General features: G+C 35.5%; 1 protein-coding gene across 1 annotated transcript in view; it reads left to right on the forward strand.

Annotated features, from left to right (window-relative positions):
• The window catches only part of LOC111052921 (SNF-related serine/threonine-protein kinase), a 70770-nt gene that overhangs the window by 39612 nt on the left and 6188 nt on the right, over positions 1-24970 (forward strand). Inside the window, exons 8-15 of the mRNA XM_022339738.2 lie at positions 3929-4036; positions 4793-4904; positions 6001-6225; positions 10191-10391; positions 11542-11754; positions 12059-12343; positions 17676-17895; positions 19525-19653. Coding sequence (XP_022195430.2) covers positions 3929-4036; positions 4793-4904; positions 6001-6225; positions 10191-10391; positions 11542-11754; positions 12059-12343; positions 17676-17895; positions 19525-19640 — 1480 coding nt within the window. The 3' untranslated portion in view covers positions 19641-19653. The remainder of the gene's footprint in view (positions 1-3928; positions 4037-4792; positions 4905-6000; positions 6226-10190; positions 10392-11541; positions 11755-12058; positions 12344-17675; positions 17896-19524; positions 19654-24970) is intronic.

Below are 24970 nucleotides of genomic sequence, written 5' to 3' on the forward strand. Positions count from 1 at the left end.
GATGCATAGGCTATTGGGAGGTCATTACCATCAAACTTTTGGGACAATACACCTCCGATGGCAAAGTTGCTCGCGTCTGTGGTGACAAGAAACTGTTTCGAGAAGTCAGGTAATTGTAGGATGGGGCTGTTTTGTAACATTAGTTTCAAATTTTCAAAAGCCTCCCTGTAGTCCTTGCTATTGGGATTGATCTTTACATCTTTTCTCAAAGCAGCAGTGAGTGGTTTAGCTATTTTAGCATAGTTTCTAATCATTTTGCGATAGTAACCGGTCAGTCCAAGAAATTGTTTGATTTCTTTGGCGGTCTTAGGGATTGGAAAGTTTTTTATGGCTTCAACTTTAGAGGGGTTAGGCATCACACCTTTTTCCGAAATGATGTGCCCTAAATACAACAACTCACGCTTGAAAAACTCAGTTTTATCAAGTTGAATTTTCAAATTGTGTTCTTTTAGTTTCGTAAATGCCGATTTCAAATGCTTTAAATGTTCCTCAAGGCTATCAGAGAAAATTATTATATCATCCATGTAGACTAGTACATTGGTCATTCTTGAAAAAATTATGTTCATGGCCCTCTGAAACGTAGGGGGTGCATTCTTTAACCCAAAAGGCATACGTAAAAACTCGTAATGTCCGTCCTCTGTTGAGAAAGCTGTCTTAGGTACGGATTGCGGGTCCATTTGGATTTGATGAAAACCGGAGGCCAGATCAATGGCTGAAAAGTATGTAGCCCTGCCTATTTTGCCAAACAGATCTTCAATGTTGGGTAGGGGGTATTTATCATCAATAGTTTTATCATTCAATTTACGGTAATCTAGAACCATACGGATTTTCCGCTTGCCTGATGCATCAGGTTTTTTGGGAACCACCCAAATAGGGCTGTTGTATGGCGAATTGGAGTGTTGGATAATTTTGTTTTTTAGTAGTTTGTCGATTTCAAGTTCAATATCTTCCCTATAAATCTGTGGGTATCTGTAGTTTTTTGTGTAGACGGGAAGATCGTCTTTCGTATTGATTGTATGTTTTAGCAAATTTGTACTACTCAAGGGATCATTTTCTCGTTTTATTATTTCAGGGAACTGCTGAACTAGGCTAATTATTTTAAGTTTTTCTTCCTCGTTCATGTGACTTGTTCGTAATAGAGATGGTATATCTTGAATTATATCTGCCAAGTTTTCAGGACAATTGGTCGTGAATTGTTTTGGCTCTATAATTTCTTCTACATCTTCTACATCCATGGGCTCCGGATAGATAGTCAGAAGCTCATTTGAAAAAACAACACATTTACATTTATTATCAGTGATTTCTACAATACCTTCTTCAACAGTATATGCATCTGTATTCACTTCTTTAATTAATCCTGTTGTTACATTTGGGGCTGACTTAACCGGGATTGAGATCACGTTGTAGCCTGGTTGTAATGTAACACTCTTATTATCTAGCAAAAACAACAATTCTTTCATTCCATCCTTATATTCAAGTTTATCATTAGCAAAGTTTACATTCATCTTAAACGCACGTAAAGTTTCATTTCCAAGAAGTATGTCATACTTAGTGGAGAAATCAAATATATACATCTTTATTCTATGGGGTTGGGAAAATACATTTTCAGTGTTGAAAAAAATATATTCGTTTCCTTTACTTTCTCCATTAGGAGTTTTTACAATAAAGTCTTCCTTGTATCGAGTGATCTCAGGTGAGACCAATGATGGATGCATATAGTTTTTAGCAGATCCTGTGTCTACTAGCCATTTTCTTTTCTTTTGATCGAGAAAGTAAGGAAGAGATTTGTTTAATATGTTCAAGTCGAGTCGCTTGGGGGGTCCTCCGAAAACTGGGGGCCTGACTCTAAAAAATGGTTCGTGAGCTTGTTGAGTGATTCAGTCAAAGTGTTTATTTGACATTGCATAGCCTCAATCGGGTTCTGATTGTAGTTATCTTCTGGTTCTTCCTCTAAGTAGTTTACTTCATATGGTGATCTGTAAGTTTTCAATTTTTGTACAGGGTCTGTTCTTTGAGTGCGCATAGACACTGTGTTTGACGAACTTACTTGAGTGTTAGGTTTGAAATTACTGTTTTGCTGCTGAAAGCTTTGTTGTGGAAAACGTTGTTGTTGAAAGTTTGGACGATAGTTTTGTTTTTGGAAGCTTTGATTTGAAAAATTTTGTTGAAAGTTTTGGGGGAAGTTAGTTTGTTGAACATTGTGTGGTGAAAATTGTTGTCTACTTTGGAAGGGTCTGTGTGTTTGTTCGAAAGAATTGTCGTGTGACCATTGTTTTTGAAAGTTTTGTTCGTAATTAGGATTTCTAAATGTTGTTGTGTTGTTGGAATGTTTCCTACTATCTACCCTGTTCATTGTTTCAATAGTGGTTTTGTAGCGTAGTTGCTGTAATACAATACTACAATCGTTTATTAACTTATTCCTAGCATCATCTAGGTCTTGTACTTGTAGTACTTGCAAATGTGACCCTAATGTTGGGTGAACTCCATGCACAAAAGTATTTACAAGTGTAGCATTCAGTTGACAAATCAAATTTTCTAATAGTAAACCTGTAACACCATCTAGCTTATACTTGGTAATTACATTTGTACGTTTTTCATTAAGTCTGTTCAAAAATTCAATAGGATGTTCCCTTTGATAGGATTTCATCACAGTCAACTCAGCAATGAGTTCAGGTACAGATCTGTTATCAGCAAAATTTTGTTTCAGTGATTTTATCAAGTCTTTTATTGAAGAACAACTGTTGTTGAATGCTACTGCTTCGGCTGGTCCTTCAAGTTTGCACATAGCAGCTTTGAAAAGAATCCAGTGATTAGCTTCTTTTTCTTGAATGTTATCAGCACAGTAGCCGATAGAAAGGTCTTCGCAAGTAGATATGAATTGATGTAACTTGTGAGAAGTACCATCATAATGAGGTATGTATCTCAAGAGTTCATGTGGAATAGGTTTAGTTATTGTTGCCATTTTTGAAATATCTGAAGTTGAAGATAAGACTGGATGCAGTTTTGAGGGTTTGATGAAGTTCTTTTGTTTGGTACTCACAACTGGTTTGGAGAGCGTACTTGGATCGTCCTGGTCCTCGTCCGTGGATGAATCCGTGTCGCTTGGTTCTCTGTTGGTTAGGGGCCGCCAGGTGTTGTTTCTCTCTGCCAGGATGGAAGGCTGTGCACTTGGTTCCAGAGTGATGAGGGTAGGCCGCAGATGAGGAGTTACACTCGCGTTTTGGATTCGAGACAGTTGGTCGCGAAAAAAAAGTTAATTGAACTTTACCGAAACGTCTGCGGTCCCGTTTGTTCGGGCGCCAGTTAAGTAAACGAAACACGTGACATCCTTTTTAAAAAGATTTATTCAAGAAACAAACCGGCATAGTGACTGCCCAAAATACAGAAATGAGACAAAGGATCTTAATTACTAGAGCTTATATACTATTCTAAGTGCTGTATCAGCTACTATACAATAACAATGGGTATAACTTACGACCTCTACGTCATTTTCAAGGAAATGCTTCGTTCTTATGAAAGTGTTCAAATATTGACATAATGTTTGGCAGACAAAATCCATGGAGCGAAAATTGGAAACCATGACAAACAATTTACAAAATTAGGGCTACAATATTACAATACTCATTGAAAATGCCTTTGGTTTGTCTACTAAATTTAATCATGATTTAGTTATGTCATTCAAGAGAACGCAGACCACGAGAACCAAAGAGGAAAGCGGACGGCAATGCATTGATGTCATTAATCGTGTTTAAATGTAATAGTCATCATCTGTTGTGCCAATCATTGATGTGTGCAGAAGTATTCAGAAGATTCGATAGCATCTATTTGAGACTTCTTTTGATCAATTATTCTAATTATTTTTATCCGATCATTTCATATTCAATCACTATTTTCGAATAATATTTATGTGTGTTAATATGTATTTCAGAGCACTGGACAAGAACGAGTACAATCATATAACGGCGACCTACTTTCTGCTGGCGGAAAGGAAACTCAGGTCTCACGAACAACCCAAAGCTCAACCCAAGTCGGCCGGGTAAGAAAAAATACTCACAAATTTATCAAATATATTGTGACATGAAGACTGATTTTTTTTCTAATTGACAATTAATTTTCATAAGCATGACGACCAGAACTTAATGCAATGTGTTTATCTATATTTGAAATCCGAACTAAGAAAGGCATACGATTAATAAAAATGATTCTTGATTGTAACATGCTATGAAAATTCTAAATAGAAAAGGAAACGTATGAGTCAACTGGTATAATTTAAATTTCGATTAATTGAAATTCATTATAATTTTACTGTTTGACACATACATTTTATAGTGTTTGTTTTGGCTTTCTCATTATCCTTTTCAAATTCTATCCTAATAATATTTTTTAAGTGAAAGTCGTTAGTGTGGAAAGTTATTGTAGTTCAACTTGCTTAATTTTTGAAATGTAGATGTCAACGCTTTACGTATTTACTGTTTCTTTTGGTAATTTTTGATTAATTAAATTTGTTGTTTCCAGTGCAGTTATCTAAATTGGCACAATTTAGGCTCAATTCACACTTACGCGACTCAGGTCGAGAAGAGATTCGACTCTAGTCGAGAGCATGTGTTTCCAAATGGTGTCACTCAGACCAGTCGATTCTAGTCTCCGCGACGTCACTATTTGCAGAGTCGAGTCTCTTCTCGACCAGAGTCGCGTACGGTAAGTGTGAGTTGAGCCTAATATATTATTTCTATGCCTTTGCTTTGATTGTTAATGAAATAAATAAGTGGCTATTATTATTTATTACTCGCAGACGCGTGCCAACACTGAGAGTGGACTCTTGTGGAGAGAACGAGACTGTACCAGCTGGTAAAACCAACCAATCACTGCTCTCAATGTCACGGACGCCTGGTGACATTGCTCCTGTGAGTAATTCTACTCTCTTAATGTTCATATTAAGAGGTTTTTTGTTTTGAGCTAATATGGAATCAGCCATTTTTAGTAGTAATGTCCAACGAGCTGTCAAAAACATGAATAAATTCATTTTAATTAAAATACAAGCAATCTAATTAATAAAATGTAATATTTAGAAATACAATTTATAAAATTTACCATAGATGTAAAGAAAATTTAATTAATGCGGAAATTAACGTACAGGTACTCAACTATCTGATAGAGCAGGTGTATTAGTAATAAATTTAGAGTGGGAGTTCAAATACATTGGGTAAGTGAGCTCACATATTGTTCGAAATTATATTTACTATATAATGTATATTTCTTTCAAGTTTCTGTTAACCCTCACCCCTCATGCAGGTGACCAGCTTACGGATCATACTCATGAAACGGTGCCATTCGTCTGAGGCCCGAGCATCCTACTATGATACAATGTTGTAGATTGGATAATAACTCACCATAAACCATCACTTTGATTTAAAATAGAGTAGTTGGATTTCCACCAATTGAGTTCAAGTACTCTATGATTCTTGAGTGCTTATACAAATGCTTTTTTGTATAAAGTATCTAATCTTGAAGGAATACTCAATCCTTTTCTTCTCCCGAGAGCCTATGTCACATCTCTCTTGGGGTCGGCCCTTCCAATTATTCTCCACCATTCTGAGTTTTGTTTATTTATTTATTTATTAGGTTAGCACAAAAAATGCAATGATCGGAAATAAAAAAACAGGCTATTGCCCAAAACATCTTCAATTTCCTAATTTAGTTTCAAATTGTCCAAATATTATACATAAGTTATGTCCATTTAAATTTCTACACCAAATTACAATCTGAAAATATAAATTAGAATAAAACAAACAATTTTGAATTTGGATAGATTGATATTAAAACATGAAACAAACTTCAAATTCACAAAATAAAGAATAAAAATACTTGAATTTTGAGCTCGAAAATATCACGTTCACCATAGCTACATAACAGTTGTGATTTATGAGAGAATATTGTAATAATTCAGGCTCTGAATCCGTCGTCCAATTGAAAATTGACATTTGTTTTGTGGTTTTGCAGCGCGCTAGGAAGTGCAGCATAGTGACTGAGGAGTGTGACGATGAGGAGGAGGAGGAGGAAGAGTGCTGTGGTGGGGCAGGGGTTGACGCGCACTCTCACGCTTCGGCGCACTCTCTGTCGCTGAACCGACGTGGCTCCCGGTCGGAGGGCAAACTGCATCTCGCCGTGCAGGAGTTGCGGCGTGAGGCAGCCGCGCTCACTGTGCCTATCAGCGTTATCAGCGAGGTAATTACCTTATCAATGTCCCCACTTTTGTATTGTCTGATGGCAAATGTATTTCAAACATCGGAGATGTTATGGCTCTATAACATAATCAGTATACCCAACTCATTAATAAAATCTCTGAACATTATATCAAACTGTGCCAATATATTAGGAAACTGAAGCATGATATCAACATTAAATTTGGATTAAGAGCAATTATTTTTTCTACTACTAAGGCTCAACTCACACTAACGCGACTCAGGTCGAGAAGAGACTCGACTCTAGTCGAGAGCATGTGTTTCAGGTCTCTTCTCGACCTGAGTCGTATAAGTGTGAGTTTATTTATTTATTTATTCAATCATTCAGAATTATTCAACTTACAGAAAAGTACCACATGCTAACTTTCGCCCAAAACGGTTCCAATTCTAATTTTTACAACAGTCCTAATGTAGCTAGAGGTTATGTGTCACTTAAAAATTCTTCAATTACACACTCAATTTACAATCCATAAACACAAAAATCATTTTTTAATTAAAAAAAATACTTCTAAATTGAATTAAATTAAATTAATTACAAATAATTGGAAAATTCCATACTTTGAAAAAACTATAACATTTTAAATTAAAAAAAAAAACTATAAATGAGTTGAGCCTAAGAGTACTCTTCTGATTTGTGTGCTTGGTTGCTGATACTTCGGTAATTTGCAATCCTTTTAGGGCCGGTTTCCGAGCTCGGCATTTAGCTAACTTCTAGACTTTAAACAGCTGGAGTCAGAAAATTGGCTTTCCGAAACGGGGCGTGCTCGCAGTAAAAGGACTAACGATATTTAAATTAAATTTTGAAAAACTAGAGAATTGAACACAAAATAAAATAAACATAAAATAGTGTAAAGCTTCAGCTATTTTGAATTATTTAGGAATTTTTCATTCGTCAAGGAAAAACGTTTTCAATTATAGAAATGAGAAAATAAATATTGTCATGATAACTGCGACTACTGGTAAGTCAGTTTTTTGACTCCAGCTGTTTAAGGCTGTGCAAAGGCTAAAAATAAAAATTCTGCTGGTGATATTTTTCAAAGTTTTTCGATTTGTATATCATCAAGCTATAAAAATTGAAAATTTTTCTCAGGAAAACATTTTTTTCCGATCACTACTTTTTTGAGATATGAGTAAAAAGTTAAAGTATGAGCCTAAAGTTAAAATTTTTTTGACAGGACATTTTAAATTCGATAAGAGTTAAATCCATGACATTTAGAGGATAAAATTTATTCTTAACGGTAAGTTATTAATTCTTAACGGTAAATTTAATTCTTCACGGTATTGTTGATTGAATAAAACAAAAATCTTCTGAAAATATCAATTTTCAACAAGTTATTCAATTTACCAAAAATAACTCAACTGAAAGTTATTTTTGGTCATTTTTAGTAAATTGATTAACTTTCTCAAAAATCAATATTTTCAGAAAAATTTTGTTTTATTTAATCAAAATTACCATGAAGAATATATATATATCCTCTAAATCTCATGGATTTATCTCTTAACGAATTTGAAATGTTCTGTCCCAAAAATTTAACCTTTAGGGGCTCATATCTCGAAAAGAAATGATCGGAAAAAATGTTTTCCTGAGTAAACTATTTCATTTTGATAGCTTGATGATATACAAATCGAAAAACTTTGAAAACTTCATCATTAGAAAGTTTATTTTTAGCCTTTGCACAACCTTAAAGTCTAGAACTTGCTAAATCCCGAGCTCGGAAACCCGCCCATAGTAAATCCCTTAACATTTTCTACCATCTTGTCTTTTTAATTTTTTGTTCTATCCCATCATACCTTTTTTACTCTCAAAAATTGAAGAGTTTCCTAGTACAATTTATTTCATTTATTTTATAACCATAGTTGGAGAACCTTTATAATTTATATCCTCTCCTATTTTTGCACCACAGCTCCTAATTACGGTAGTATATTATGATTGTAGTTATATTTTCTGCATGTATTCAATTTTTTATGTGTATTGTATATTGTGTGTGTAAATGAATTAACGTTATATTATAGTATAAATAAAACAAGTTCAGACTGATATCAGTGTCGTCAGATTGTGTGGTGTCAAATTTCTAATTCAACTAAGGAATACAATCACACTTGAATCAATATATTCGAAAAGACATAGTTTGGCAGTATTGCAAAACTGCCTTTTCTATGTAAATCAGCTGCTTGTAGCTCATACACAGTAGCCTGGTCCACACGCAACGATATATTGCGCCAATCTGATCGGTACTGACCATATTGTTACAATAATTGGAGCGTATGGACGGAAGATTGATGCGATTGAGTGAGATTGATTGCTATTTATATCGGGGTTGAACGGTTGATCAAAAACTTGATCAACCTGGCAACGATTGCACCAATCTGGCAAGATTGTAGCGTTTAGACAGTGCTTCGATCAAATTATTGATCAAACTAAATTGCTCCGATCATCTGTTCAATCCAGTAACTCTGAGAAGCCAAGAACGACACCACTTACTTCTTGGTTTGAATTGTCTTTTTCGCCAAACAAAGGTCTTACCTTTCGCCTAGAAAGGTAAGAGGAAAGACCAACAAATTGCGAAGGAAGTTTGGGCAAAAAATCGTTGCATGTGGACGGAACGTCGATGTACAATTTATTGCTGTGATCATAACGTTGCGACTGGACCAGGCTTTAGTGAAATAGCATATACGCGTACATTAACAGTCTTTAGCATACATATAAGTATACATTGATGCCCGGTTTCATCAAGCTCGGTCAATATATTTGAACATGGTCAAGCTTTACAAGTGTGCACTGGAATTATCGATAGTAACTATCGCCATAGAAATCATAATAATTATGTTCCAGTGCACTCGTTGTAAACTGTACCTGATTTGACAATGTTCAAATGTCTTGACCGAGCTTGGTGAAACCGGTTTGAAGTGTGATGTGACTTCTAGCAGAATTTATGCATTTGTGTTAGTTCACCAACGAGCTATTCAGCCTTGGGGCTCACTGATTTTGATTAATTCACATCGCAGTATAATGTTTCGTGGCATAATCTCCCATATAACATGACAAGTGGGTTGCGGTGGAGTAGATTTAATTTAGTAAGTTGTGGTAGTAAATAGAGTAAAACAATGTAGTCTGTAGTCATCAACATAGATTAGCTGATGATTAGTTCCTTTTTTGCTCTTGGTCTATCTATCTAAAATTGTTCACCTAAAATTATAGAAGTAAATTAATATGGATTTTGTTGTTTGGGAGTATCTTGCGCGAAGGTCCCTAGTCTATCTATATTATATAAAAGCGAAATGGCACTCACTCACTGACTGACTCACTCACTCGCAGAACTAAAAATCTACCGGACCAAAAATGTTCAAATTTAGTACAGAAGCTCAGCTAGGGTGTAATAATGTTGTGTTAGAAGGAATTTGCAATAACGTCAGAGATACGCCTAAAATTAGCGTTTTTCCAGCGTTTTTTTTGCTTTTTCTCAGATTTATCGAGAACAAATGAACATAAATTGTTCAAATTTAGTACAGAAGCTAAGCTAGGGTGTAATAATGTTGTGTTAGCAGGAATTTGAAATAACGCCAAAGATACGCCCAAAATTAGCGTATTTCTCAGCTGTTCTGCGTTTTACCAGTACTTTGACTTTCTGATGGAATGAAAAATGCAGGCGAGCGAAGCGAGCCCGCTGATCTCATTTTTGGACGATCCAGTAGGGGGTCCAGGGGGAGGAGCCCCCTGGCTAGACGTATATGGCGAGCGAAGCGAGCCTGACGGCTAGTCTGAATATATAATTTAAGCCGTCAATAGGCCGGGCGACAGTCATACTTCATGATGTTGCATGTTATACCACGAAACCTGGCATTGTGATTTATATTTCAATTATTCAAAACTACACTGATATTGAATATTTTCAGATTCCTTAAATAATCTGTTCACCTCAAATTATTGCGATTGTTGTTTGTTTACAGGCATCAACAGCCCCCGAACCCCTGAGTCCGGCAACTAGTGCCGCTCACAAACTGGCCGTGGCCGCAGCCGCAGCTAAACCGGCGGTGACAACCGCAACCGCCAAAACGTTGCCAGCGCCGCTTGCCACCGCACTCAGTTCGCCGCAGCTTGGAGTCGGTCTGCTCAAAGATGTCACCAGCATCAAGGAGGTCGGGCTCAAGGTAACACAAACTATACATTTTCAAAATAAACATTCATTTGTTGCAAAAAACAGATAAAACCGTATTAAATCATCTCAATATAATATTTCATAATCAGCTGAAGATGCAAAAGCACATCAAACAAATCAAGAGTCTTACTACCCAACAAGGAAAATCATTGTTGTAGTCTTGAAACTGTTTAGACTACAACAAAGTTATTAAATAGTGCTTCGTCTTGGAAAACATCAGCATTAATAATTGTCCAAGAGTGACTAGTGTTCTCCAAGAGTGACCAAGTGTACTTGTGCTATAAAGGCACTTATAATAAAACCTTTGAAAAATTTGCTTGTCAACTCCAGTTATAGAAAGTGACCTCTTCATTCATTGAAATCTATGCTTTGTATTGACTGCTTCTCTCAACTCTGACTTGTTCCATATTCTAAAAAGTTTTGATTTCCTTTCTGTAATTGCTACTCCTACTGGCGGTCAAATATTACTTTCGCCAGTAGTGATCCACTATGTACTGGATTAAGTGGAAGAAAGATTAAAACGTTCAAACAATAGATGTTTTATTTACTTTGAATATTATTTTCAAAATTTGTATTTTTGAATGTATTTTCATTGCATTCTGTTTTTTTTTTTTTTGTATTTTTTCTTTGTGAGGTGTTTCGCATATTGAGAAACGACGCGACATGATGTGACTTGAGTCTGCTGGAAGAGCAGATATCTCTCTTCTCTAATATCTCTTGATCAAATTATAATGTTGACATTGTGACGAATCTAGCACATGTGAACATTATAATATTATCATATATGATATTAACCCATTAGCAGAATCACGTCATATTGCGTCGCGTCTAAATTTGCAACAGGGCTAAATATAAAATTTTAATTTGAGGAGTTATTTCTAGAAAAATGTATTGATAATTCATAATTCACTTATTGATTGAAGATAAACTATAATTCATCAAAATAATTGGGGGAGGACTAACAGGCACAGCCCAAAAATGTTCCTCTCCCGAATTTTGATTCACATACTAGTTCACAAAGAAGGTTAGGTAGGTATCCGGAAGGAAGGCATTAATTTTTGTGAAATTGAAATAAATAAATTACTTGTCCAATTCCATCATGTTGTGAATCCGCTTCTAATCGAATTTCGCATTGTTTGCAGGACATAGCGGAGGACAGCACGCGGGTGCCGCTGACTTCGTCGTCGCGGAGCGGCGGAGGCGGATTCGTGGGCTACAGTGAGCAGCGACGCGGCAAGTTCCGCAAGACACGTACCGCCTCCTGCAGCTCGTCAGACGCCTCCGATGAGGACTCCGAGGGTCGCAAGAAGCGCGCCAACAGCAACAAGTCGTTGCACCGCAGTCGCGACTTTCAGGTAGGCCTACACGTCATAGTCAGAGTAGAGCTAAAACATTTCCGAATCAAAGGATCGTGATATATTTATTCATACATAGCCATTGAAAGTAAGCAATGAAAACTTACAATTACATTTTTTTGATGAAGTAGGCCTATTGGGTTGTAGAATTCAGTAAAACCATAGAGAAAAGATAACATAAGAAAAGATAGATATGATAAAACTTAGTAAGAATTAATTGATGAAATAATAGTATATGTTTTTTCATTTGCTTTTGTAATGAATTTTAAAGAAATAAAATTGTATTTCATCTACTTTTTTTCAGGATCCCGGCGGTAGCGGTGGTGGCGGTGGAGGGGAAGGAGGAGGAAACAGTGGTGGGGGAAACCAAAATGGTGGCGGAGGAGGATCGCTGGGAGGGGGTTCGGAGAACATACCACCTGAAGGGGCTGGAGGAGGGGGAAAGGAGGAGGACTCGACCAATGGGAGTGGAGGAGGCAGGAGGACGGGCTGCTTTAATGGGGGCGGAGGTGGGAGACCGCATCGGCGGAGAGCGGGGGAGACACGGTTGAGGGAGAGTCAGTCGCTTAATCGGATTACCGAGGTTCAGGTATGAATTATTATATTATTCGAATTATTACCGTTTATTCTAGTAAGGTCCAGGTTATAGAATGAAAATATAATAGAATAACTTTTACAAAACCACTTCGCTTATAAGGGCTACTAGATTCAAATAAAACAATATAAAAAACATTCAACTTAAAAATTACCTACGATCGAAACTAGTCGCTAAAATATTTTCAAATAAAAGGGTACTAAAAGTGTTTATATTGTTTCTATTTTAATTACTTTTATTTGTTGACGTGGCGAAGTTTGGACAGTAATGTCCACTTTACTACTTAACCACTTTTAACAGCAGTGGAGAAAGATAGGAGAACAGCGTTGCCGATTCTCTCTCTGCCTTACCACTGCCTCCTATAGCAGATACCGGTTTATCTTTATTCAAATTCTTTTCTTTATTCAAAAAAAATAATTATACAATCAAATGCATTCCAAAAATCAAATACAATATTGTTTCCTAATTTCTAATATGTGTTCCCTATAGGCTGCCCTGTGTGGGGACACTTGAATATATATAATAAAATATTTATATACAAATTTAAATATTATATCATGAAGAACATAATAATTGAATATGGTATTATATTGAAATAAATCAATATGTCAATATTTATAATCATTCTTGCACACATTCATACGCACACACATTCACACATGCGCACAAACACACACACACACACACACACAAACACACACACACACACACACACACACACACACACACACACACACCACACACACACACACACACACACACACACACACACACACTTACACAAAACTTAAAACTATGTACGGAGTGGTTGCTGTTTTTTTTTATATTTAGTTCAATTTTATTCATAGTTAACGTTTCGTTTTTTTTCAAAGTGCTGATGTAATTATACCATAAATGAATGCGTTTTGAAGAAAGATACAGTGATTGAAATTTGATACTGTCTTACTGTTTACGCATACCGGACGGGATTTGTGAGTTCAATGATCTTTGATTGTTGCAGTGTTCATGTCGTGTAATGTGTAAATTATACTAAATTTAGACCTATATTAATTTAGTAAAAAAATCATTCGGGTTGTCTAGTTGTAAAATGAATTTCTTGATTTCTTTTCTAAATAACTGACGTGACGTTATTTTCCTTGTTGTTACTGGAAGTGAATTGAATATTTTTATAGCTATGTATTTGGAGTGTCGTCTGGAATGTTCTAATCTTGGTTTTGGGAGGTTAATGTCCTGTGAATTCCTGAGGTTTATTCTTTCTCTCATCTGTTGAATATCGAAATTATTTTCAGCTAAATCCAGCAATGCTTTGAATAGAAAAGAATGTCTCACTGATAATATTGACAGTTCTCTGAAGAGCATCATTGAACTATATTGTTTAGGTTTATTACAAATTATTTTTAATATATGTTTCTGACCAGTAATCACAGGTTTAATATGAACATTGTATGCACTCCCATAGCATATTATTCCATAATTTATTCTAGAACCAATAATTGCATGGTATAATTGTAACAATACTTCTTTTGGACATAACTGTCTGAGGTAATAGAACTTCCTTATGTATACAAATAACTCATTTTTTATCTTCTGTACATGATCTGACCAAGTGAGCCTACTATCCAATATGAGGCCCAGATATTTAACTGTACGTGCTTGTTTTATAGTTTCACAGTTACACAATAAATTATTCACCTGTTGCGCACAATCTAATTTATGGAAGTAAATACTAGTTAACTCCTGATCCGTGTTTTGAAGATTAAATTGTATTATATTAGATTTGTCTGTGTTGATAGTTAATTTATTTTCGCAAAACCACCACCTAAGGTGCTTAAGATCCATTTCTAATTTATTTTTAAGTTCTTGATTTGTTTTGGCCGAATAAAATATAACTGTATCGTCTGCAAAAGATGTAATCTTTCCCTGTAAGTCACCATCCGTCAAATCGTTAATAAAGACCAGGAATAAAGTACTTGATAACACTGATCCTTGAGGAATACCTATGGTAATGTCCCCGGGTTCACTCAACGTATCGTTAATTCTGACCCTTTGACTCCTATTAGATAGGTAGCATCTTAACCAATCATTGGCAATTCCTCTTACTCCTGATAAATCAAGTTTTTTTAGAAGCATGTTTTTATCAATTGCATCATATGCTTTAGATATATCAAGAAACAGAGCTGCACACTTATTATTAACACTAAAACTGTCATTTATTTTTGAAATGAGATTTTTAATTGCCGCTTCTGTACTTCTTCCTTCACGGAAACCATATTGGTTATCACTAAAAAAGTTATTATTTTTATAAAAGTTTTCAAGTCTAATCTTGAATATTTTTTCTAAAATCTTGGAAAAAACCGGTAAAAGTGAAATTGGGCGGAACTGATCTATGTTTTTACAATTTGGCTTTTTAGGAATAGGTATAACTACGCTGTGTTTGAACATGCTTGGGAATTTTCCTTTGGCAATACTTAGGTTAATTAGATCGGTTAATTTGTTCAAATAATTCATGTAAGTTTTTTTAATCATGCTTGTGCTTATCCCATCTACACCTGGCGAAGATTTATTTTTCAATTTTCTTATTGTACTTGCTACTTCCTCCGGATTTGTAGGGTGGAGAAAAATTGAATTTGTTGGAGAATTGTATGGAAACCTTATTTTTGATATTCTAGCAGACTCTTCCCTAGTTTGCAATGTGGTTTGTTCTAATTCATCATTCATTTTATTCACAACATTTAGAAAATAAGAATTAAACGAATTAGAAATTTTATTACTATCATGTATGCTATTTCCCTGCTCATCAACAATCAGTTTTAGTGGTTCTTTATTTTTTTTCAATCCTATTAACGCGTCAATTGTTTTCCACGTCTTTCTAATGTTTCCCTGGCTTTCTCTAAACAGTTTTGAATAATAATATTGTTTTCTTTCTCTCAGTTCATTACGTAAGTTATTTTTGAATGTATTGTATATTTGTTTCAAGTCGTCATTATTAGGTTGTTTGATAACATTCTTGTATAACTCATTTCTTAAGTTTATTTGCTTGATCAGATAACTATTTATCCATGGCGACCTATATTTCTGTGTCAAGTTATTTTCTAAAAGAAGATTTTCTTGTGAATCTTTGATAGCGTTTTTTAAAATGTCAATGAAATTTTCCCATCCCTCATCAACTGATACTGCTGGTATTTCTCTATCCCAATCAATCGATGATAAAATATTATTCAACTTCCGGTAATTGATTAGGCATATTTTTTTATAATTTGTATCTGCTTCTTCGTTGGATCTCTTCAATCCTTCAACTTTAAGTATGATTGTACTGTGATCAGTTATATCTAAATGTAGTATTTCTGGAATTAGATTAATTTTATTCAGTTTTGTTCTATTTTTGCCGGATTTTAAGTAAAGATGATCTATTAAAGAGTTGGAAAATCGGGACCTATGAGTGTAATCAGTATTGAGTGATTCAAATCCAAAACTATTCATTAAATATTTGTAATCGTCAATAATTCTGGTGTTCTGAAAAAGATCTATATTTATATCTCCCGTGAAAAAGAAAGGGACCTCATTGTTTTCGTTAATATTAAATATTTCTTCTAAGTACAAGGTTAATTCGTTAAGAAATATTTTGGGTGAGTTTGATTGCAACCTGTAAGCAGCCAACAACTAAAATTCAAAATTATTATATGAACAAGATATATGTACACAGTCCGCTGAAATAAAAACTATTGTCTTTGTTTTGAACGTTATCTCACTGCTTATATAAACCAAAGTTCCTCCTGCTCTGTAGTTATGATTGAAATTACCATGTACGGAATAGCCCTCTATATGATATAAGTCTATTTCATTCTCTAGTATCCATATTTCTGTCAAGACTATTATTAGCGGGTTGTTTTCTAATTTCCTCATTTGCACTAAGAATAAATCGAAATTACTTCGCAGACTGCGTATATTTTGATGAATAATTAGTGTTTCTCTGCTACTTATCTCTGATGACATTTTTATTTACGGTACTGACACTGTTATTTTCTTGGTTACCTGGCCGCTTAGATGCACTTATCACGCTCAACTTTTTCACTTGTTCACTGTTCTTGAGTTCAATAACTGGTGTTCCGTCTTCTTTCCTAGCTAGAATCTTCCCTTCCTTGATCCATAGGTATTTGACGCTCAACTTTTTCACTTGTTCACTGTTCTTGAGTTCAATAACTGGTGTTCCGTCTTCTTTCCTAGCTAGAATCTTCCCTTCCTTGATCCATAGGTATTTGATGTCGCCTCTTTTGAAGATCTCTCTCGCCATGGTGAAAATCCTTCTTCGCGTAGGTGCTAGACTTTCATTCACATAGACTGGATGGTCTATCTGGTGTAATATTAAGTGTTCATACGTGCTTAAAATGATCAATAATTATATTCAATTTGTCAAGAATATATTTTCAATTATAAAATAATGCATTTTCATAATTAACATTGAATATAATACTGTTCATTAATTATATTCATAAATTGTTAAAAAACGATCCGACAACGTTGCAGAGCTAGAAAAGGTTAGCGCTATCTGCTTATCTGCTGTTACATGATAGCAAAACCAATGTTTATCAAATACTGCCATTATAACATGGACCTCACTATAGTATAATATAGTAAATTCTATACGTAAAGTACATAAAGTACAATAAATTCAATTGGATAATTTAAATATATTTTCAAATAAGTTTGTCCTCCAAATGAGGGCCAAGATTATCAAAATTTCTATTAGAAATTTTTCAGAAACTGCAAATGTGTGAATAGTATTATATAAAACCGTGCTTTACATTGGATTTTATCTCTGCCGGGCAGATAGAGTAGCATTGGTTTTTATGGTAATGCACAATCTTTGGCAGAATGTAATGTGCTAAATGTTGTGAAATAATAATATTATTTCATTTACATATTATGTAAATGTTGAATAATAATAACAACAATATGCTGGGTGCGCGACTCTCTTCCACCGTCTCATTTTAATTGATAATTGAATGTAATCCTTATCTTATTATAATATTATTTATAATCCGTTTAAATTCAATATTTTGTAGTTGTATGATTATTCTTGGACTGAAAATTGTGTTCAAATTGTGGGTGAAAACCTAACAAAACCTACATCTAGTGCTATTTATACACTGATAATCAACACTTGTGTTGGCAATAAGTTACTTGCAGTAAGGCCAGGGACACACGTGACGGCTTTTTTGCCGGCGCCGTATACAAATACACAGGAAGGCATGGAGAAGGACACACTTCGGCCGTATCTATGAGTGTATCATCAAATGTATCAATCAATATTCTTTCAATTTTGTAGGAAGCGCCCGAAACAGTAGCCACGCCCCCTCCGAAAGCCCCGCCCCCTTCGCCAACGCCCGGCTGCGATGTGGTAGCCAATAGGAGCACAGCTGGCAAGCGTAGCAGCGCGCTGATTGGTCGTTACCTCAACTTGCAGCGCAAACTATGTGGCATGCCGTTGTGGGGAGGGGGAGGGGGAAAACAGCATGGCGGAAGTGCGGCTAGTCGCTTGTGTAAAGGTGAGTAAACCGGGTTCCGGAATGGCGAGTAATTTTTCGATAGTAGAAATCATCGTTAATCCTAGTAGATGTTTTCCTTGATGTTAAATAGATAAAAAATACCTAAATAAATAAATGATATTTTGCAGTGGCAGAAGTCTTCGGGTTTATTTTGATTTTCGTTTCATAACAAATAATTTTTGTTTATTCGTTAGCATTTGAATGAATGCAATATCTTATTTCTCTATATCAATTAGATTAAAGCCTGTATACAACACTGCAATGACCTTTAACCATCTAATCACAGCTTAAAAATTCTCTCTATCCCGTCGCCGTTATACGAATTGCAGTGGTGTATATATACAAGGCTTTCAGGTAATAGGCAGTTTTTTGCTTGGTAGTATTGAATGAAAGAATGTAAATTGAAAGTAAACAAATACATGAATATTGTTCCACCGTCTTGAAGCATTTAGGGCCGTTTGCACAGTCAAAGCTTAAACCGAATTTAATCAGCTGGTGGCTTAAACTCAAAATGAACCACATTAGGCTATAACGAACGAGTAGGCTATAACGAACGAGACTTGATGAAATGAAATTAGTTTAAGGCCGGTTGCAGACAAACCAAAATCGCATGTGGGATGTGGGACCGACATACCACAGAACAATACGACTAACGCAGAGGGACTTTCATGCTACATTCGAGAAAACGAGCATTAGTGCAACAGTTTTCAGATGTTTGTATCATACTCGGGTGTTTTTATCATAGCGACTGCGATTGTGGTACAGGATTTAGAGGAAGCGTAGTGCTCAAACCAGTGGCACCACAATCGCAAGTAAAATAATCGCTACCACAGCGCGCAACGTCATGTGGAAGTATCAGTGCCACTGTCTTGCCTGCCAATGCATTCCATATGTGCTGCGTTTGTGGTACCACAGAAGGAAAATAGTAGCTCCCACTTCCCACATGCGATAGTGGTTCGTCTGCAACCGGTTTAAAACTAAACAGCTTAAACCAAATTTCGCTTTAAACTGGATTAAATCCTTATAAAGTCTCGTTCCCTTTGGTTCATTTTGAGTTCAAGCCACCAGCTGATTAGAATCAGTTTAAGCGTTGACTTTTCAAACGGACCTTGAAGGTGAAAAGCTCGACATTTGATTGAATTCGTGATTCGAAAATGTCCATAATACAACTGTTGCATAAACTGTTTGCGAACAACAGTGACAGTGAACTGTGAAAAATATAATTCCCATAAGTTCTAATGGTATTATTCATACTGATTCGGCCGGGCTGAGTAGGAATAGTTCAAGTAGAACTTGTGGGAATTATGTGTTCACTGTGACTGCTGTGTGCGTGTTCCATCAAAAAAATAAAGCTGCGTTTACACCAAAGTTATTAACAAAATGTTTATTTTTCCGTCCTTATAGATTTTATTAGATTGAACATAACTTATCAACACATGATGTGCATATGTGTTTGTCAAGCTCCGTTTAATCTAATAGAATCCATAAAGACGGAAAAATAAACATTTTGTTAATAACTTTGGTGTAAACGCAGCTTTAGAATACATAAATGTTAGTACCTATGTTTTTATGACGGTTGAATTGTTTAAAGACAAATGTTGGGATGTGAATGTGTTTTGTGGTTCGCAGGTGGTTCGCAGGTGAGCAGAGATGGTGGCCGGGACACAGCAGCTGTGGCGGTGGCAGCAGGTCTGCATATTGGCATGTGTCATCTGCACATCGACTGCACTGACAACAAGTGCTGACAACAGCTCACTGGTTAGTACACTCACCCTTAAGCTGCGTTTTCACCAAAGTTATTCACATTTTTTTCCATTAACAATCACAAATCATAATTATAATATATAATATGATTGGGAGAAGACAACAGGCATAGCCCAAAACTGTCTTCTCCCAAATTTTTACAAATAAAAGTTTCAAAAAAGAATGAGGTTAAGATTTCACTTTTAACTATAAGAAGTGAAAAAACAAAATGTTTATTTTCCGTCCTTGAATATTCTATTAGATTAAACGGAACTTGACAAACACATATACACATCATGTGTATGATAAGTTATGTTCAATCTAATATAATCTATAAGGACGGAAAAATAAACATTTTGTTTATTGCTTTGGTGTGAACGCAGCTTTAGTTGCCTTACGTCAGTATGCAGATATTTGGTTTGAACGGAGAAATGTCAGCTGTTCATTTAAACCCTTTATGAAACACATCGTGATAACTGCAACCATATCTACAAGTAGACGTGGTTTAGCGTTAAACTTAGATGGTGCATATGACCCTTCTCTTGTTCAACCGCCTTCTGTAGAAGTTGGCTGGAGATAGAAGCCATCCCGGAATATTCACTTACTCATTAATTAGGTGAAAACATCACAATATTGGAATGAAAAAACAGACACAAGCTCAACAACTATTCTCTTCCTGAATTTAGTTTCTATTGTCCAAAGTAGGGTTATGGTATAACGTAGGGTCTCATCAACAAATTTCCACATTTAATTACCACAATATCAACTTCTCAACTACACAAAAAAGTAAAACAAATTTCCACTTTCACAAGACAAATAAATGATAGAAATTTCATAATTATATTTTTGAACGGTTGATATAAAAGCCAAAAAACTAATAAACACTATAAAGTATTGACAATTTTATACAAGTATTGACAAGTTGTGGATTCAAGTGAAATTTTTAATATTTTTTTGTGATTGTGAAGGAAGAATGTTTGGATTTGTATTTTGAAATTAATTAATCAGATAAATTCAATATTAGCCTATTGTAGTACATACAGTTTTGGGACTCAAAATAGTGTGTGAATCAAGTTATAATTTACATAACCTCTAGACTGTGTATTTCAAATTAAGGTTTAAAGCAGTTTTGGGCGAATGCCTGTTGTTTTTGCCTTTATTGTATCTATTGTCTATGAATAAATGAAATGAAATGAAATTTTCAAAAATGTTCTAATATTAATTGTTGATTCTTGGTAATAATGGGCAATTATATCTATATTCATAAGAATAATATAATATGTTTATTTATAAAGATATGAATATATTTTTATGATTTTTCATACATTTCCGTAAATGTAATGAAATATTCTGGTAGTTCATTATATGTTTTCATAGCATACAAACGATTTGGCACAGTGCGGAACTAGAAAATGATGAATCGGCTTTGTCTAATGATAGACGAGGTTAACAAAACTATGTTAATCAGAAACTGACTATAATGTGTCACTATAAATCTTTTTTTTTCAACTGCGCGTGAAAATAGTTATTTGTGCATCTAGGGACTAAAGTGCAACTTTTTCTCCCTGAGGGAAACTGTTGTCGCCCGATGGCGTAGCCGAGGGCGACAATTTCCCTGAGGGAGAATAAGTACTTTAGTCCCGTGATGCACACAACATTTTTCCTCCACCTACACCAATACCTATAACAATGAATAATTTTACTACATCTTCACGATTTCACACTATTTTTTTAAAAACAAAATTTAGCTCACCTCTGATAAGTTATTTCATCAGCTGTTTTAGCACACTTGAAATTTGGAAAATATGAATGTCAACAATGCTTGCCGTCGTCGACTGCGGAAAAGTTCGCATAAACGAAAACGTACCTTTAGATGAACGCTCTCGTAGAGATGCCGATGACGTTAGAGGTGTGTACTTTTTCATATCCACCAACGGTTGAACATAACCTAACAATCGAAATAGAGCTACTTATTTCCTAGAGCTAAAATATTCCAAAGATCGAAATAGAGCTCTTTTACTTTTCCTCTACCGACCACGACAGTGTTGCCACATTCCTCATTCTTCAATCGCGGCGTTGTCGGACTTCTTCCCATGTTAATCTTATGGGTTTATTTTTACTCCCTTGGGAGTAAAAGTGATCACTTTTCCCGCTGGGAATTATTTTTAGTCCCATGGGAGGAAAAGTAGTACTTTAGTATTCGATTCCAGGGTGTAAAATGAGACTTTTGATAGTAGGTGGAGGAAAAAGAATTTACATACTCAATTCTCCTCGTAAAACAGCTTATTTCTGAGAAGAATCTACTTTTTCGCTCGCTAACCATCTGCGCATGCACAGTAGATTTTCTTTATGTTCGCTAATCAGCTGATGGTAAGCAGCTCGCCAAAAGTAGGTCCGATCTGAACCTAAAAAGTCGGTAATTGACTAATTGTACCGGTTCTGCACTATGTAGCCATGATGGATATCAGTGAAGACGAATTATTGTTAACTCCGCCGATATAGGTAATTTAACAGGTTTGGGCAGTTGTAGAAAAAAAATTGTAGGGAATTTTTCCCCATGGCTTGATTGTAGCATCTCCCATTTTTAAAACTTAAAAATAGCCGGGGTGATTTTGTTGTCTTTGGTCTTAAATTTAAATACTTTCTGAAATAATATAAGTAGTCTATGTCTCGTTGTGTGCCATTGATCACAGTGAAAACACGTCCCTTGTTGGTTTTAGAATCAGGTACATTAACTATGAGAATTGAATCTTTGTCCTCAATGTCACTAACAGTCATATTGCACAATTCACCCATTCGGCAAGCTCCACAAATACCAAAAATCAAGGCTACTTTTTTCAATAAGTATTGTTCATCTGGAGCATTTAACAGGAATTTATTTACCTCCTCTTTGGTGAATGTTTTAGACTTCTTAGGTTGATAGCCTACATTTTTCTTTTTCAGAAAAGCACCCACTTTCGTAAAATTACTGATGTCTATGTTGTGTTTCACAATAATTGTTGCTTTCAACATTGAATAAATGGTCCATAAATAACTTGGGCTACATACCTGTGCTTGTTGTGAGAGGTAAACAAGGATTACGTTTTCTGAAATTCTTACTGTTCCACCACAATTCTTCTTGCACCATTCAACGAATAAATCATATCGCTTGATGTATAGTTCCTTTGATTTTTCCGGAAGCAAATTTTCAGTTACATTTTCAGCTTCGTGTCGAATGTTCGGCGGAGTTAGAACAAACTCCTCATCACTCTCACTTTCCATTTTATAAAAACGAAAATAACTTCTACAATACCGGTAGCGGATTTCGAAGATCTTAGTAGGTAACCAAGAAAAAACATAACCTGCAATCTTGTTTTCTGTGCAGACACGCTCAGTCGTCTCTGTTAAAGTGGGTTTTCGTTTATGCGTAAATGCCGTCGTCGACCATGACAGGGAGAGAATCTCAGATTGGGTAGATTTCAATCTGTCTACATAACTTAAAAGATCATGTTAAATTATGTTTTAATGGAGCTGGTTGAGCTTATACTTTTTTATACTTTTAAATGACAATATTTTGATATTATTGAAAATGTTTATTTCTTTATTAATAAAGACAAATAATGAAAAAGTTATTTAATCAGCTGTTTTAGCACACTTGAAATTTGGACAATATGAATGTCAACAATGCTTGCCGTCGTCGACTGCGGAAAAGTTCGCATAAACGAAAACGTACCTTTAGATGAACGCTCTCGTAGAGATGCCGATGACGTTAGAGGTGTGTACTTTTTCATATCCACCAACGGTTGAACATAACCTAACAATCGAAATAGAGCTACTTATTTCCTAGAGCTAAAATATTCCAAAGATCGAAATAGAGCTCTTTTACTTTTCCTCTACCGACCACGACAGTGTTGCCACATTCCTCATTCTTCAATCGCGGCGTTGTCGGACTTCTTCCCATGTTAATCTTATGGGTTTATTTTTACTCCCTTGGGAGTAAAAGTGATCACTTTTCCCGCTGGGAATTATTTTTAGTCCCATGGGAGGAAAAGTAGTACTTTAGTATTCGATTCCAGGGTGTAAAATGAGACTTTTGATAGTAGGTGGAGGAAAAATGTTTTTTCTCCCTCAGGAAAATTGTTGCCCTCGGCTTCGCCTCGGGCTTCAAACTTTTCCCTCAGGGAGAAAAAACAGCACTTTTCACTCTAGATATACAAATAACTATTTTTTTCAACTGCGCGTGAAAATAGTATATTTCGCACCTAGGGCCGAAAATGAGACTTTTCCGGCTCGAAATCGGTTTTCAAGTCCGAGGCCGTAGGCCGAGGACTAGAAAAGATTGAGAGCCGGAAAAACATTTTTGCCCATGGTGAGAACGTTATTTTTCGCCACACAGAAAAATAAACAATAAATAAATATGAGAATAATTTTGTTTGTGCAATATAATGAACGATTGATCTCAGTACGGATTGAAACCAAACCAAGGGATACTGTGATAGTGCAGGTGTACATGCCAACAATGATGAAGAAGACGAGGCTGTTGAGAAATGCTATGAGGACATAAACGAGTTGATTGGGAACTGAAGAGTGAAGAAAATCTTATTGTACTTGGAGACTGGAATGCAACAGTTGGAGAAGGAGCTGAAGGAAACACAGTTGGGAAGTATGGTTTGGGACAAAGGAATGCAAGAGGAGAAAGACTGATAGAATTCTGTTCACAGTACAAGTTAGTGGTGACAAACACAATATTCCAGCACCATCCAAGGAGGAGATATACCTGGAAAGCCCCTGGGGATGTAAGAAGAGCTCAAATAGACTATATATTGGTGAGAGAAAGGTACAAAAACCAAGTAAAAAACAGTAGAAGTTACCCAGGAGCAGACGTTAACAGTGACCACAATCTTGTTATGATGCACTGTGAACTGAAATTCAAAGCTCTGAAGATGAGAAAAAGCAAACAATGGGATATGACCAGACTTAAAGATGATCTCACTCAAACGAAATACGTGGAGAAAACAAACAGGACCATGGAAGAAACAGAAAATCAGATGGGAGTGGAGCAGGAATGGAACAAAATAAAGAAGAGTATCAAACTTTCGGCAGAAGAGGTTTTAGGAAGGAAAAAGCAGGAGAACAGAAAGGAATGGATAAGCCAAGATATTGTTGAAATGATTAATGAAAGACGAAAGTACAAGAATCTCAAGATGAAGAAGGATTAAGGAAATACAGGAGTCTGAGGAACAAGATTATTCGAAAGGCAAAGCAAGACAAAGAAGAATATTTAAGAGAAATTTGCAAGAACATAAACAATTGCATGAAAACAGGGCAGATGGATATAGCTTACAGAGAGGTG

This window comes from Nilaparvata lugens, chromosome 5, assembly GCF_014356525.2.
Source record: "Nilaparvata lugens isolate BPH chromosome 5, ASM1435652v1, whole genome shotgun sequence".
NCBI classification, from domain to species: domain Eukaryota; kingdom Metazoa; phylum Arthropoda; class Insecta; order Hemiptera; family Delphacidae; genus Nilaparvata; species Nilaparvata lugens.